The sequence below is a fragment of the Phaenicophaeus curvirostris genome, chromosome Z (assembly GCF_032191515.1).
Source record: "Phaenicophaeus curvirostris isolate KB17595 chromosome Z, BPBGC_Pcur_1.0, whole genome shotgun sequence".
Lineage (NCBI taxonomy): Eukaryota > Metazoa > Chordata > Aves > Cuculiformes > Cuculidae > Phaenicophaeus > Phaenicophaeus curvirostris.
Genome location: NC_091431.1, coordinates 11,503,317 through 11,517,878, shown reverse-complemented (window position 1 = coordinate 11,517,878; position 14,562 = coordinate 11,503,317). Strand labels below are relative to the sequence as shown.

Genomic DNA, 14,562 nt, shown 5'->3' with positions numbered 1-14,562 from the left:
TCACCCCCCCCCACCCCAACCCCCCATCGCTCCCCTCCCCCCCCCCCCTCCGCCGCCACGCGGTCCGCAGCCCCCGCCCCACCCGGCGCCCCCTCCCCTCCCCCCACTCCCGTCGTCCCCCGCGCGCGGCGGGGCGGGCGGAGGGAGGAGGGAGGGGGGGGAAGGCCTCGCCCCTGCCCCCCCTCCCCCGCGCGCAGGCGCAGTGCGGCGCGGGGCGGCGAAGGGAAGGGCGAGTCGGCGCCGACCGGAGCGGGGGGGAAGCCGCGGGGCTCCGCTCCTCCGACCGCCGCCATGGCGGCCGCGCCCGCCGGCCCGCGGCTGAGCGAGGGCGAGGAGGAGGACGGCGAAGGCGGCGAGCGGCCGGCCCCCCGGCTCTCCGCGGCGGCGATGGCGAGGATGGAGCGGAACCGGCGGCGGGCGCTGGCACTGCGGCAGGCGCGGCTGGCGGCACGGCCCTACCCCGCCGCAGGTCGGATGGCGGCGGAGGTGGCTCCCCGCGCCCTTTTTATTATTTTTTTTTAAATTTATTTTAATTTTTTTTTTTTTTTTTGGCTTTTCTGCGGGGAATTTACGGGGATTTGGGGGTGGGGGGGGCGCGGCTAGGCATGAGGCGGCGGGGGGGTAGGGGGGAAGATGGCGGGAAGGCGAGGAGGGGGTGGGAGCGGGAAAGAGAGGAGGGGGGGAGCCGCGGCGCGCGCGAGGGCCCCCCCCATCTCCTCCCACGTGGGGGGGGGGGTGATGGCGCGCGCGCGCTCGGCGCGGCGGGGGGGGATGAATGCGGGGGGGGGTGGAGAGAGACGGGGACGATCGCGCCCGGGCGCCCCCTGGCGGCGGCGGCGGCGTCGCTGCTGCTGCTGCTCACGCGGCGCCTCCCGTTTTGTTTCCGCAGGCGGCGCGCGGGCTGCCCCCCCACCCCCCCCACCCAAGGTCGTGGACACCGGAGGGGGCTTCCTCCTCGAGGAGGAGGAGGAGGAGGATGGCGGCGGCGACCAGCAGCGGCAAAAGCCGGGCGCCGCCGAGAACATCGTGCATCTTCCCGGTAAAATAGGAAAGAAAGAGAAAAAAAAAACCAAACTCAACTGGGAAGGCGCTAAGGGGGGTTGAGGGGGAGGGCGGGGGCGGCGGGGCGGGGCGGCCGCCTTTTTTTTTTTCTCTTTTCCCGGGCTTTTTTTTCTCTTCCTTTCTTCCTCCCCCCTCTCCTGCCCCTCCCCCTCCCCTTTTTTCCTTTCCTCCTTCCTCCCAACGCGGCTTTCTGCATGTGCTCGGCGCCTGGCGCGGTCGATCCTTCCAGCACTTGGAGCGGTGAGCGAGCACGCGGTAATTAACACCGAAGAATTTTAAGCCTCGGAACTGGGACACGATCGGTGCCCTTGGGTATAGCTCATTTTTAATTTTTTTTTTTTTTTTCATTTTTCTCATTTCCCCGATAAGCTATATTTTCGCTATTTCTTTACAAATTCGAATTTTTAGACTGAAATAATTGTAAATCCGCGCGGGTTCGTGGGTTGTGGGCGTTTTGAGGTCGATTCGGTTTATGCCAGGATGAGAGCGCTGCTGCAATGCCGGCTTTTATCGTTACAAAACATGCTGGCGCCAAGTTGCCGATCGTTCGGCGGAGGATTTCGACATTTTGTCTTGCGATATTCTCCTTCCGAAAAAGCAAATGGAGAAGTAGGGATCCCAAAATAGATGCACTTTCTTCTCTGGGATTGCCTTTGTCTTGCTTTGTTCTGCTCTGAATCGGCAGCAGGGCTATTGGTGCAGTCTGACTCTTTGTTAGAAACCGGCACCAGATTTCATTCAGAGGGTAAAGAACTAAAAGCCCTGCTTCTTTTTTGAGGGGCTAGCGATTAATAATCATTTGAGTAGATCCGGGATGCCTTTGCACCGCGGGGCTATTTTTGCTGTGTAATGCATAATGTCTTTGTCCTAATAAAACGCCTTTATGTTGGGGAGTACTGCCTAAAATGATAAAATATGATGTAAGAGCATGACTATGTGAAGTACTGAGGCTCCCACTGCCGCTCGTGATACTGAATCGGCATAAAATGTCGTCTTTGCTAGATCTAATCTGTTTTAAATGCAAACGCAATTAAAAATGGATGGTGCTGCATGCCAAGCCTTAATCTTCTGTTTCAGGTATTGTTAAAACTCTGCGGCATTACTTCACTTTCATCTTGTGAAATTGTATAGAAAATGTTAATTTTCTGCTAGAATTGCAATGTTGCTGTTAAAAGAAACATTCTTCGTAGCTGCGGTTACCGGAATCGGTGTTTCTTGGTGTCCCACGGAACATAAAGCAGATGGCGATGACGCTGGAAGTGATCTACCCGGCGAGGATGCAGCCAGAAGTCATGGCTGCCACTGGCATGAGTCTGGGCTTGGAGCAGTGCTGAGAGGGCTTGGGGAGAGGATTGTAGTGGAGCTCCATCCCCATTCCACTCCTAGCAGCTCTCTGGCCATCCACCTCCATAACTGCCAGACAGAACGCAGAAGAGCCTTGCCAACCGCCCCAGGCCTTCGTTGAGCTCGTTTAGGGAGAGGCAGGCGTGGCCGAGCTAGGAAAAAAACCGGAGCAGAGCTGAGAGGACTATGATGCCAGCACGGCTCCTGTACTGCTTCCTGCTCTAGCCACCGACTTCGAACTGCATCCTCTTCTCGGCTTCCTCCAGTTCCTGCCTGCACGTCCTCTGTAAATCAGGACATGGCGTTGCGTGGCCGGAATGGAGGAAGCTGTAGGAGGGGATGTGAAGCAGTTTATAGGGAAATGCAGAGATTTTTTTTTTTTTTTGGTAACAATGGCTAAGTTGAAACAAATGTGTGTTTAAATGTTGAAATCCAGTATTTAATACAAGGAACCTTCTAGCAAGAACCGAAATAGATTAGTAGAGATGGGCTTGCACGATAATGGGTTTGAATTTATTCTGTATCTTTCTGGAAAACTTAAATAGAGAAAAACTAGTCTGTAACAAATATTGTAAGAACTGTCATGTAAATTTTAGTAAAGTTGCTTGTAATACAAACTCAAGGTGCTTGTTTTTAACATCGTGGTTCCTTAAAAAAAAAATTTCTTCCCCTTAGCACCCGTACTAGAATTTGACTATCTCATCTGTGGAGACTGTGGCAAAGAATTCATGGATTCCTACCTTATGCAGCACTTTGATTGGGCAACATGTGATAATTGCAGGTATTGCAAATCAGGAGAGGGAAGCTTGATTTTACTTAACGATCGATTACAATAATTTTGTTAAATTAAAAAAGCTATCAACAAAGAGGCATTTTCCAGTAACTCGACACTTATTTAATAAATGAAGGTTGGCTGATAACCTCCGTTTTCCATTACGGAGGTAAAAAAAAGCAGCCTTTGTTTCGTATGAGCCTGTCCTGGGATAGGGGTCATCACTAGATTTTTACAGAAAGTCCTGGAAACACGATGTCTTGAGAGCCGTTGCTGTGTTTGGTCAACCTGAAAGTTAAAGGCTGTTTGCAGACTAGAGCTATTGGAAAGCCCACTGGAACACGAGTTCATCTGCTTTTGAAGGAGAGCGGGAGGGGGGAGGGGGACAGGGGGCGGGAGGGCAAGAGTGGGGGTGGGAATTGGAAGAGTATTTGCTCTCGGTGAATCAACCCGAGTGAAGTTAGTACTTTGGCCGGCAGGGTGGGCCGGGGGGTGGCAGCCAAAGGGCAGAAGCCCCGCAGGAGGGCACCAGGGGACTGCAGGGTAAGCAGGAGTTTGACCTTGAGCAGAAGGCAGTTTGCACTCTTTATCAAGCAGAAAATGCTCCAAAAGCCATCAAGATAACCAAACCAGCTCTGAGGCAGCCAGCCACGAGTGTCAGAATGAATGGGAGGTGGGGGGAGGTTGCAGCTGGGAGTTAGTTCTGGGAGCCTCCCTGCTTACTGCGGGGAGCGGTCAGGGGTGTGCCCGCCCTGTTCTCAGTCGTTGGAGACAAAAGTGCTGTCTCTGGAAGGCAAGCATGGGAGGGAAGAGGACGTGAAGGAGAGGGCTGAGAGCCTTAGGAGTGGTGTTCCTTCGGACTAAGTACCTCTGAACGTTCGAGATTCCTTGATGCATTAGCTTTTACTGTGAACTTTGAATTGTAGTAAAGCTGCATTCACAGCAGTAAATTCTTTGATGACCGTTGCTAGCACTTGCTGTTTGGCAGGCTGTTCTGGCTCAAACAATTCAAGTTATACTTCAGTCAGGATTGCGTAAATGCAGGTGGTTTGTTTTTTTTTCATTAACTCATAAATACTGCTGTGATTACACAGTTTTTCATTATCTGTCTAGCAAAAGTTACAATCTTTTAAGGTCTTTATTTTACGGTTCTTCTGCCTAATGTTTGGCATTTAGAAACTAGTGCTCTGTCTGCGTTGCTAATCTGTTTCCAGGATCTAGAAACATACGGAGTTTTGTATATTCTCAGGTGATCAGACTTGTCTCACATTACACATTCTTTCTCTCATGACCATGTGTTAGGCTTGTACTTTGTCCTTTTGAATTGGATCTGGGTTAGGTGAACACCTAAAATTATTCATACTCCTTTTAAGTTTCAGTTACTCCCTCTTGTAACAGAACAGAAGAAAAGTCCTTCTAGAAAAACGGGCTTCTCAGCCTACGTTTGCTCAAATGGGAGAATTTCTAAACTTAATTTCAGTAAACCTCTCCTGGAGTTTAGCTGGAGTTGGAATCCAAAGTTATTTGCATGCATAAAAACTGGGAGGATGAGGGCTGCCTGTATTTCAGGAATGTTAGAAGTCATGGGGACTTAAATGTTAATAACATGGTTTTTAGGTGTAGCTTTCTCATCATTGTTTTACATCTTTCAGAGATCCTGAAGATAAACATAAGCTTATAACAAGGACAGAAGCGAAAGAAGAGTATCTTCTTAAAGACTGTGACTTAGACAAGAGGGAACCAATACTCAGATTCATTGTGAAGAAAAACCCTCATAATTCACGATGGGGTGACATGAAACTTTATTTAAAACTGCAGGTATAGAAATCTAGCGTATTTCAGACTTCTTAACCTTTGTACAACTTTGGTAGCTAGAATGTGTCACATCGGTTCTGATTTTTATATTATTTTGTCAAAAGCTGAGCACATTGTGCATAGCTTGTGTAGATTTTCTATGTATTAAAAGATAATAATGTTCATGGACCACAACCTCAGTGGTTTGCATGCACAATTGCAGGTCATGAAGTGCATGGCCTTTCAGTGCTGCTCTGAAATACGTGGGGCAGACACTGCTGCCTGTGACCCTTTGTAGTTGTGGCCTCCTGCTCCCAGCTTTGCCCTCAGAGGCAGCCGGAAGGGCAAGTAGATTTTCCAGGGCTCTTGTAACTTTCTTGTTTGCTACTTTTATAGGAATGCGGCTGCTGTTATGGATTATACACAAAATTTGAGCAGGGGTTGACTTTGCGAGCGTGTTAGATCTAGCTGATGCTAGAAATCGATATTCCTTCTTTCTGTGGAAGAAATGCTGTGTTTGTGGGTCAAGAATAAAGAGACAGATGGGAGGTAGAGACAAATTGGGTTGTTGTTTTTGTATGTGTAGGGAAATAATTAAATTTATGAGTTAGAATATTTCATTTTTATCATTTCAGGGGAAAAAGAAACACATTTATGTCCATCCTGTAGGTAATCAAGCGTTCTCTTGAAGTCTGGGGCAGTGAAGAATCATTGCAAGAAGCAAGGGAGCTCCGCCTCAGCAACAGGGAAAAGATGAAGCAGAAGAAGTTTGATAAGAAGGTTAAAGGTAAGGGGTTAAACTTACATACTGCCGTACCTGAAGTACAGTACAGTACAGTTCTGTTTGAATTTGTTTCTGCATCTGATTAAAGTATTTAGAGTCTTCACTGTGGCAAAATGGAGGTTTCCAGGAGCTGTGTGGATAAGCCCCGAGCACTCTGGCCTGACCTCACAGCTGACTATTTTGGGCAGAGGGTTGGACTGGAGATCTGAGGTCCCTTACAGGCTGAATCACCTTCTTGTCCTATGGCCGAGATGAAAGTAACAGAAATTGATCACAATGCTTCATTATGGTGCTTTTTAACGTTTTCTTGGTATGACCCAGAATGTGCCATGGATTGTTCCTGGTACTTTCCTGACTGGCACAGAACATGGATTTTTGTGGCAGTGGGTTATAATTCTGTCATAGTACGCCTTCAAGGTGGAATAACTGTAAATGAAGGTGGAAAATGCTTTTTTTCTAGTGTTCACAGTATTCCCAGTTAGTATTAAGGAGAGTATTTCAGTGGGTAAAACTTCTGAAAAATACTTCAAGCCTGTACATGCTGGTAATTTTTTTAGAATGCCATGTTTGTTTCTTTGCAAGAGCTGTGGTTTCCCATGATGTCTGTGCTGCCTGTAGTGCCCATGCTTTGCTTAGGGTCAGCATTCACAGAGGCAGGAAGCTGAAGCTGGCAGTTCTGGTATTGTCTGGAGGAGGCAGGACGTGAGACAGAGCAAATAAGCCCTATCCTGACCATTAGTGTTCAGCGCACGGAAGGACTGCCAGCAAGGCTGCAGTCAGGATGCCAAAGTTCGGTGCAAGCACAGGCCTTAGCATGACATAGTTTGTAGCCTGAATGGCTTGGCTCAGAACGTGACTGTGCTGTGCTGCTTGGTGTGCTTGCCACCCACTTGCAGTAACATCTTGGGCTGAGCTGCCAGCCTGCGCTCCTTGGCAAACCCGCCGATTTCACTGCGGCTGCTGCAGAGGCAACTCACGTTATTGGGCGTAAAGCATGGAGAATGCCAAGTCATTTGGGAGGCTTTACTGTGACCAGAATGAGAAGTACTCTCTCTTAGTAGTGTAAAACAATGAGGTGTTGTATTAAAACCTTTCCTCTGCATTCCACCTACCCCTTTTGGATACCTTTGAATGGTTTCATGTAAAAAAAAGACTGAGGGCAATACATACTTAGTCCAGACGGAAAATCTTCTCCTCTGAGATCTCATCTCTGTGTAGTTCTTATCCTTTAAATTATGCAAACAAGGTGGAGATGGCAAGGCAAGTCAAAGCTTGTTCTTGCAGTACCAGATTCTCACCCTGAGTTTACAGAAGACAGGCAGCAAGCAGATTATAATCTGTAGTTCTCAGAAAGGTTGCTAGCTTCAGTTTTATGAACCATTATTTAAGTTTTATTAAAATCTAAAAATTTCTTTGTATTTCTTATCAGAGCTCCGCCGTGCGGTGAGGAGTAGCTTATGGAAGAAAGGAGCTAGTATCCACGAACATGAGTATGGACCAGAAGAAAACATTGATGAAGATACATATAAAAAGACATGTACTATATGCGGCCATGAATTAACTTATGAGAAGATGTAGTGGTAATTTTTTTTCCTAATTTAATTATCTTTGTAATGGTATTTTGTAATAAAGTCAAATAAATCCTAACTATGAACAAGCTTTTGCCGAATTTTGTGAAGAGTGATGTCCCTCTGTTGTATGAGCGTGTATGGAACAATAAGCTTTGGCTTAAATGGGGACCTTGTAGGCCATAACACAAGATGGTATCAATCTATTTCATACTCTACTTCCCTTAAAGAAGGAATGCTCCATGTTTTGTCCTTACTTAACTGTGGTCTGGTTTCCAGTTTCTGTTGTCTGGAGGCAGTCAGAGGGCAACTGGCTGATAAACCACCTCCTCTGGTGGCTGGAGGCCCTGTCATAAGACGGGCTCCCTTCCTGCTTCGATTTGGAGGTTCGACTCCATTTAAGGAGAATTCTCTCTTCAAAAGGAAAGCGGCGTGCTCCCGGGGAGGTCCTTTCACGGGGGAGAGCCCTTAAGTATATGCCCCGCCGCTTTGTTCCCAAGCTTTGGACCGGGGACCAAGGTGATTTCCACAAAACAGCTTGACCCTTTCATTTACAAATTTTTCTTTGTGGGAGGGGGGGAAGTGGCATTCCAGGGTAGATCTCTCCGGGCTGGGGGAGGGGGGAGCAGCATTCCAAGGTAGATCTTCGTGTTGGGGGAGGGGGAAGTAGCATTCCAAGGTAGATCTCCCTCCCTGCATCCGAATGATGTCTGCTTTCAGTAGGGGGTGGATTTACTTTCAAATTCAAATTTCTCGAATTTCAGACCTCCGGTTCTTACAGCTGTTGTGGAATGGCGGTGGAAATGGCTGGGGGGGAGCTGCCCGAGGCGGCAGCGGGGGGTTCTGCATTTGTTCACGTTCGCAAATGGGGCAGATCTCGATGAAGCCGCCGGAGAGTTCCTAGGGGGGCCTGGGCCACGGTGCCTGCGTTGCTCCCCTAACAGCCCTTCACTTCTCCCACGCTCTCCTCAGTGACCTCCCTTCCCAGCAAGTTGAGCGGGACCGGGGGGCGCTGGCAGAGCTTTGGGAGGCAGCGGTCCCTCCATTCCCGGTCACAGTTCCGTAACCCAGCTGCCGCCCCAGCCCTGCCTCAGCCCCTGCAGGCAGGACGGGGCGAGGGAGGATTTCCCCATCGCACCCTCTGGCACCCTGCGGCGCCCACGCTTTGCCTCACTCGGCCGTGCAGGTGCTGGGAGGGAGCACGTTCGACCAGCCCGAGAGCAAGGAGGGGATGGTTCGTGTGTGAGTCAGGGCACCAGGGCAGGGGAAACGAAACTGCGAACCCAACTGCATTTAACGCCAGCCCAACGCTGCTGCGCTTCGGCCGCCCCCAAACAGGTCAGAACAAACACTCCCAGCAGCGGCCTGCTTCACCTTCATTTATTTTTGTCTTTAATTGTGCATTTTTTTCCAACCACACCACATTTCTACAGCATCTTTACACCATCCGTCACCTCATGCTTCAGCAGTTCCACATTTCTCCGGTCAACCGCTGGTAATGCTACGCAAGCACCTTGTTCTCTTTCCCACAGATCCAACCAGTTTCCCAGTCCAGTCAGGCGTATGCCATGGGACCTACAAACAGCGGAAGGTTTCCAACAGGCTCAAGAGATGTCATCAAAGCCCATGCTTGCCCTGGAAATCAAATCAATTCTGAAAGATGCTGCTATTTGGTTTTAAATCATAGGATTACACTCAGGCATTTGCAACTGGATCCCCAGCACCCGTATTTGTCAAGGCTCATAGGAAGTTACAGCTTTGCAAGTTCTAACTGAATTATCAGTCTTACAGAAGTCGCGTTCATAGTCAGACCCCCACCGTTAGTAAATATCAGAGCGCTGGTATTGATCCGAGACAGTGAAAAAAATTACTAACCCCCAACTAAAACCTCTACAGTACTAAATGTTTCTTAAAAAAAAAAAACAAAAACAAACCCGAAACTATTTAATTACCATTAACAGAGAAAGATTTGAAGCAGAAGTCTGTGCATAACTGACAAACCTTTGCGTAGAGCAAATTTACAATTAACAGTATACCCTGAAAGAATGGAGGGATCAGTCAAATCAGAAAGGGTAAGCCAATAAGCAGGAGTAACAGACCTAAGTCTATGAGGATATACCAGATCACTACAGGCCACACACAAATTTATGTCAACACTCAAAGCAGAAAACTCTGGTTTTCACTCTCTTTGCTTGATCAGGAGGGTCAGCTGGTCAACGTGTGGATGAAATGCGTTACTAGGTATAATACTTAAAAAAAAAAAAAAGAATTGTACAGGAACAAAATTACTCAAAGCTCATCACTTTCTAAGCTTAAACTAAATAGCACTGGGCATGAAATCCTTTAAACATCCATCTTCAAAATGAGGAGACCAGGAACTGCTTGGATACACTGACAGACCCCAGCACCTAAGGCAGTGTTTCGCCTTCCATCACTGCTGACCATTAGACAGACCACTCTGGTTTGCTGTTTATGCAGGGAATGTTACTTGCGTAACTCGGAATGAAGACTACTCTATGTTTATTAGGCTGTATTTCCACAGTCCCAAGTCTCTCGTGAGATATCACTTAATTTAGCATCAAAATGCCTTCTGAAGACATAGGAGCCACATGGTTGTGTCACGTTGTCAAGCAAGGGAGAAGTAGCAGATGCAGCCACTGCAAAGCAGGTGTTACTAAGCCAGATGAGGTGAGGGCTCTTGGTTCATTCACCATCAGGCTTGCAGGTCCAGCCCAGTGCAAGCTTGGCAGCCCAGCTAGTTACATGCTGATATAAAGAACAAGCCAAACACAGCCCTGCCCTCGCCCTGGCACCTGGGGTTGGATTTCCCAGCATTCAGCCTGCAGTACGGAAGTTCAAAGTTTGTTCCCCTCCAGCTCTTGCTCACTGTTTCTATTTACCAGCAGAGACTGCCAGGGACAGTCCATGGTTCTTGGACCACGCTGCAGAAAGGACTCAGTTTTTCAGAAGCTGTCCATGAAGTTCCTCTACTGATTGTTTATAGCTACTGCAATAAGACACTGGACAATACATTTAAAAAACATTTCAACTGTATTACAACCATGTTCTTTCAAAGGGTGAAAATCTAGTTGGCTTGGGAATCAACAAGTCTGTATGATCTATACTACTCTGAAAGTTTAACTCTAGTGTTCCGCATGCCCAAAACTAACACTTCTCCTGTGCCACACTGAAGAACTTTCCACACTGCTCACTGAGAAGGTGCCCTCCCTTTCATACTCACAAAACACTATGCACTGTTTCTCATTTCCTTTGATTACCTCAGGCAGAGGTAAAAGAATCTATTGTTTGGAGGGTTTATTGTTTGGCTGATTGTTTGAGAGGGTGGTTTTTTTGTTTGTCTCATTTTTATTTTTATGGAAACAACAGGGAAGAAATAGAATACTATCATGAAGTCAAGAGTCAAACCAAATTAAAAGACAACAAGAAGAACTCATACTTTATGTCTATCCCCTATGAGTTATATCTTGTAAGGCTTTTGATGCTTACACAGTTTGTTAAAATATGGTATTGTTTTATATAGGAACACATGACAGCCAGTTTTAGTTAAAAATTTCTTCCATCCCCATGTCAAGTTAAAAAAAAAAAAATTAATTGAAGTCCTGCAGACAAGACTGTGCCCGTGAACAAATCCTCAGGCCTGCAGAGCGCAGAACTGCTGAAAGACAGCTAGTATGTGGTGGTCCAGTTCAGCTGTAAACAGGAGGTTCTCTAGGGTCACCATGTACTGCTGGATTATCTGGTGATGCTGGCAGACAAAAAACAAGAACAAAACACAAACTTTTACTGTTTTCATTTATCTTTACATAAGAGTAAGCAGAGAGCTCAAGACATGTAAAAATCACAGGTCAAATGTCTTCATCAAAATTGTTAAGCACATCTACCTTCTACAAGGCAGCAGCCACTGACAAGAAAAACACAATGCAGGGCTACTACTGACTGTGAAAAGGAAGCACGCACTGAAATCCCATCTTGAGAAGCACCCTGCCCCCTGCAGCTCTTCACTCCTGGTCTCCCAATTGTGCGCAGGATACTATGTAACTGCAGAAGTATCCCAGAGGAATCATGACGTTTGCTTTCCTCTGAAGCCACATCTACTACCAGGGAAGGGTTCAGCTCAGGGGAGAATTACAGTACCCTTCCCATTCTTCAACACAGCTTCTGCTCACACAAATGTAATTTTGTATTACTACCACTTTCACCCAGCCACCTGGGCTTGTTACATGATTTAAAACAGAGCAAAACTCTTGAAAATTAATATTTATGCATGTTGTTAAAAGGAACTCTGCAATATTTTAATCTGCTTATTTAACAGACATCTATTTTAGTACTTGCGTTCACTCACCACTTTGCCCTTACTATAAACAGGTAGTTAAGAGGAGCTCAGCTCCGAACCACACCTCGGTCTCCCTCTGCAGCGTGCTCAGTGCGGGAATTGGCCAAGAACCACTCACTCCACGAGTCTGTGGCGGGAACCAGAGCTACGGCCCAGCCCCACACTCGCCTTTAGAGAAGAGAGCTGCTGCCACCTACCGCTGCTCCCATGGAGTATTCCGCTCCCAACCACAAAGCCTTTGTATCCAGCATGTCCCTGCCCACAGCCTTCAAAACTGAATTGAACTTACCTGTAGGAAGATCTGCTGCAACCTCTCTATACAGCTTTTATACCAAGGTGTAAATACATCAATTCCACCAGTTTCACAGCGCACCAAGTGCTCAGTTAACAACATAATGAAGCGCTGCAGGAGAGGGAAAAAAACCACTTATTCAGTCTCCTCCAATGAAAGCATGGGCCTAACCTCAGGTGACACAAGCTTTGAGCAGCAATGTGAAAATAATTATTTTGCTTGGCAAACACTGATTTTGGCAACCAAATAAAAGTCAGTTACTTTCTGGTTGTTCAAGGAACTACACCAGCAGAGAGCCTCTGTTCCTGAGCGCGTGAAGCTGAACAGATCCTGCTCAGAAGAAGTCTTCGCAGGGGGAAGATCTGGATTGACTCTAAACCAGAATAAACACATCAACCCCTTCCCATATTCCTATTCCAAAAAGATGCCCATGATACAAAGTGGCACTGAAAGCTTATAAATCCACTAACTTTAAAACCTGAAAATGAGAAAAGACGTCTCCTATTCTTACCTGGAATATAACAAGGAAGAGATTCTTTTGCTCACTCTGGGCTGACTCCACTTTCTCCTGCAAGCGCTCTATCTGCTCTTCTAGCGGTCCATCTTCCCGATCACTGCTTCGGTCGTCGTCATCATCATCATCATCGCTGTCTCGCTGTAAGTGACAGCAACACAAGACTAACTAGCAACCCGGCCACCTGTGTGTACTGTCAATGCCCTCCAGTTCCCCATGTGAAAAGGTCTGCAGAGCAACTGAAGATGCTCTGTAGCTTGGTTAAGAACAATATTTTGAAGGATATTTACTTTGAATATAATTCAGGAAAGAAATTTGGAAGGAAAAATGCCAATACAGGAAAGCCCTGAAAAAAAAAAAATCAAGGTTTCAGAGAAACCTGAGAAAGACTGAAGATTTACTAGTCCTTTATCTAGTGGAAACATAATAAAAAAAATTATACCTTGCTTACTTTACCATTACCAGATAATGAACAACTTCTTTAAAAAAAATCTGGCATAGATTTTTAAATTGTGTCCATTGCAGCAGGGCAGGTAATTAATTAAATGGAACAGTTCTGAAATATCGTGGCTGTAAAAAATAAAGCACTTTGTGTAAGAACTCAATCCATCTGATTAGCACAAAAGGAAGACAAGAGACTGTAGCCTGTGTTGTTAAAGCGGGGAAACCCTATATTCATGATCGAAAGGGTTTTTTTCAAAATGGAAAGGGTTAGCAGGGAAACCAAACTACGAACCAGAACGTGGCGCATTCTCATGGCCTCAAAACTAAACCACAACACAACAAAACCCACAAAACAACCGTGAGGACTTACAAGCTTGGGTAAGACTATACAAAACTACAAGGGATATAGGAGGAAAGTAGATTCTGATGTATTATGGTATATTGAAACACAGATATTGCTTCAGTCCCACAGGACTGTTTCCATGCAAAAATATGGCTCAAAACTTCAAATACTTGTACAAGGAGCGTGTGCGACCTGTGACTAACACAGGGCCATGTGATAACTCACCTACTGCACAGCAAACTAAATTTGCAATCAGAAGACAGTTATGGCTAGCACCGCATAAGCATAAAAAGTAAAAACAACTTACCAGAGCAAGCGAGAGTTTGATTTTATTCTCTCTATAGAAACTTGCTTTTTCCTCATCTACAGAGGTCTGCTGAACTCAGGATGCTAAAGGACCAATACGACCCAAGAAAAAGCATCTAAGCTTTGGACTCATTCCCTAGTAAGGAAATTCAATTCATGCTGGAGACATCAAAACTTGACAGTTCACTTCCTCTAAAAGGAATGGTCATGCAGCAGAGCAACAGCCTGCAGAATAACACACTGTTGCATACAAATGTTTCTGCCTGGCACAATGCTCATTTAAAGTACTCAGTAATAAAAGGCTGCAGCAAGAGACAAGCAGAGAAATGAAAACACTGGTATATTTGTTTAAAGAAGGCAAAGAATCTCTGCCTCACAGTAAGATCAATGACTGCATCTGAGTCTTCAGTAATCACAAGCATTTATTACCTGCAGATCAATGTAGATTGATGCAAGCAACTGGTATAGTTGTTGCTGGGAGTGAAGGAGATAAGATGAAGGGGCTGGGATGAACTGGCATGGGTGAACTGTGAGGTATTAGCGATCTCTTGATTTCTTAACAGAAACTTCTGGAAAAAATGACTGACTTGTGCAAGCTTCTTCAAAAACCACCAGCAGCCTCTGTGCCATGTGCCAACTTGTGACATGAACCTCAGCTGAAGTTTTGGAGCTACCTAAGGGTTTCATGCAGGTATTGTACTCACAGACTACATACAAACACGGAAATGCTGTTCTCGCTCTCTGCAACTTTTAACATGCCTACAAACAACTTAATTTTATCTTAAGTATTGCCTTCAGCCAAGCTTTCTTGGGCCCCCTGTCTTTTGCAGCTGCCACAGAAGACACTCTCTCATCCCATTCTACTTTCCTGCTTGGGATAATTGAACACAACAGCGGCTGCTCACTCATTCAGTTTTTGTATATAGTAATCAAAATCCCACAAAGGTATTCAGAAAAATATGCTGGAAATAGGAAGTGATGGATA

The 14,562-nt window shown here is 46.3% G+C and overlaps 2 protein-coding genes across 2 annotated transcripts in view; one reads left to right on the top strand and one right to left on the bottom strand.

The window, feature by feature from the left end:
- The first annotated feature begins 207 nt into the window (after positions 1-207).
- XPA (XPA, DNA damage recognition and repair factor) lies at positions 208-7,425 on the top strand. Its single transcript, XM_069879822.1, has 6 exons — positions 208-469; positions 890-1,039; positions 3,082-3,187; positions 4,831-4,996; positions 5,642-5,759; positions 7,186-7,425. Exons 1-6 carry the CDS (start codon positions 292-294, stop codon positions 7,332-7,334), a joined length of 867 nt encoding a protein of 288 aa, XP_069735923.1. The 5' UTR covers positions 208-291; the 3' UTR covers positions 7,335-7,425.
- A 1,263-nt stretch (positions 7,426-8,688) lies between these two features.
- The window catches only part of NCBP1 (nuclear cap binding protein subunit 1), a 32,662-nt gene continuing 26,788 nt past the window's right edge, over positions 8,689-14,562 (bottom strand). Inside the window, exons 21-23 of the mRNA XM_069880555.1 lie at positions 12,482-12,625; positions 11,968-12,081; positions 8,689-11,090 (exon numbers count right to left, since the gene is read on the bottom strand). Coding sequence (XP_069736656.1) covers positions 10,977-11,090; positions 11,968-12,081; positions 12,482-12,625 — 372 coding nt within the window. The 3' untranslated portion in view covers positions 8,689-10,976. The remainder of the gene's footprint in view (positions 11,091-11,967; positions 12,082-12,481; positions 12,626-14,562) is intronic.

Bases quoted from the DNA above. Each gene is read 5' to 3' on its own strand.
- XPA (XM_069879822.1), top strand. From the start codon at position 292: ATGGCGGCCGCGCCCGCCGGCCCGCGGCTGAGCGAGGGCGAGGAGGAG. The intron at 3,188-4,830 runs GTATTGCAAATC...TACATCTTTCAG, and splicing joins GCAACATGTGATAATTGCAG to AGATCCTGAAGATAAACATA. The intron at 4,997-5,641 runs GTATAGAAATCT...TCCATCCTGTAG, and splicing joins AACTTTATTTAAAACTGCAG to GTAATCAAGCGTTCTCTTGA.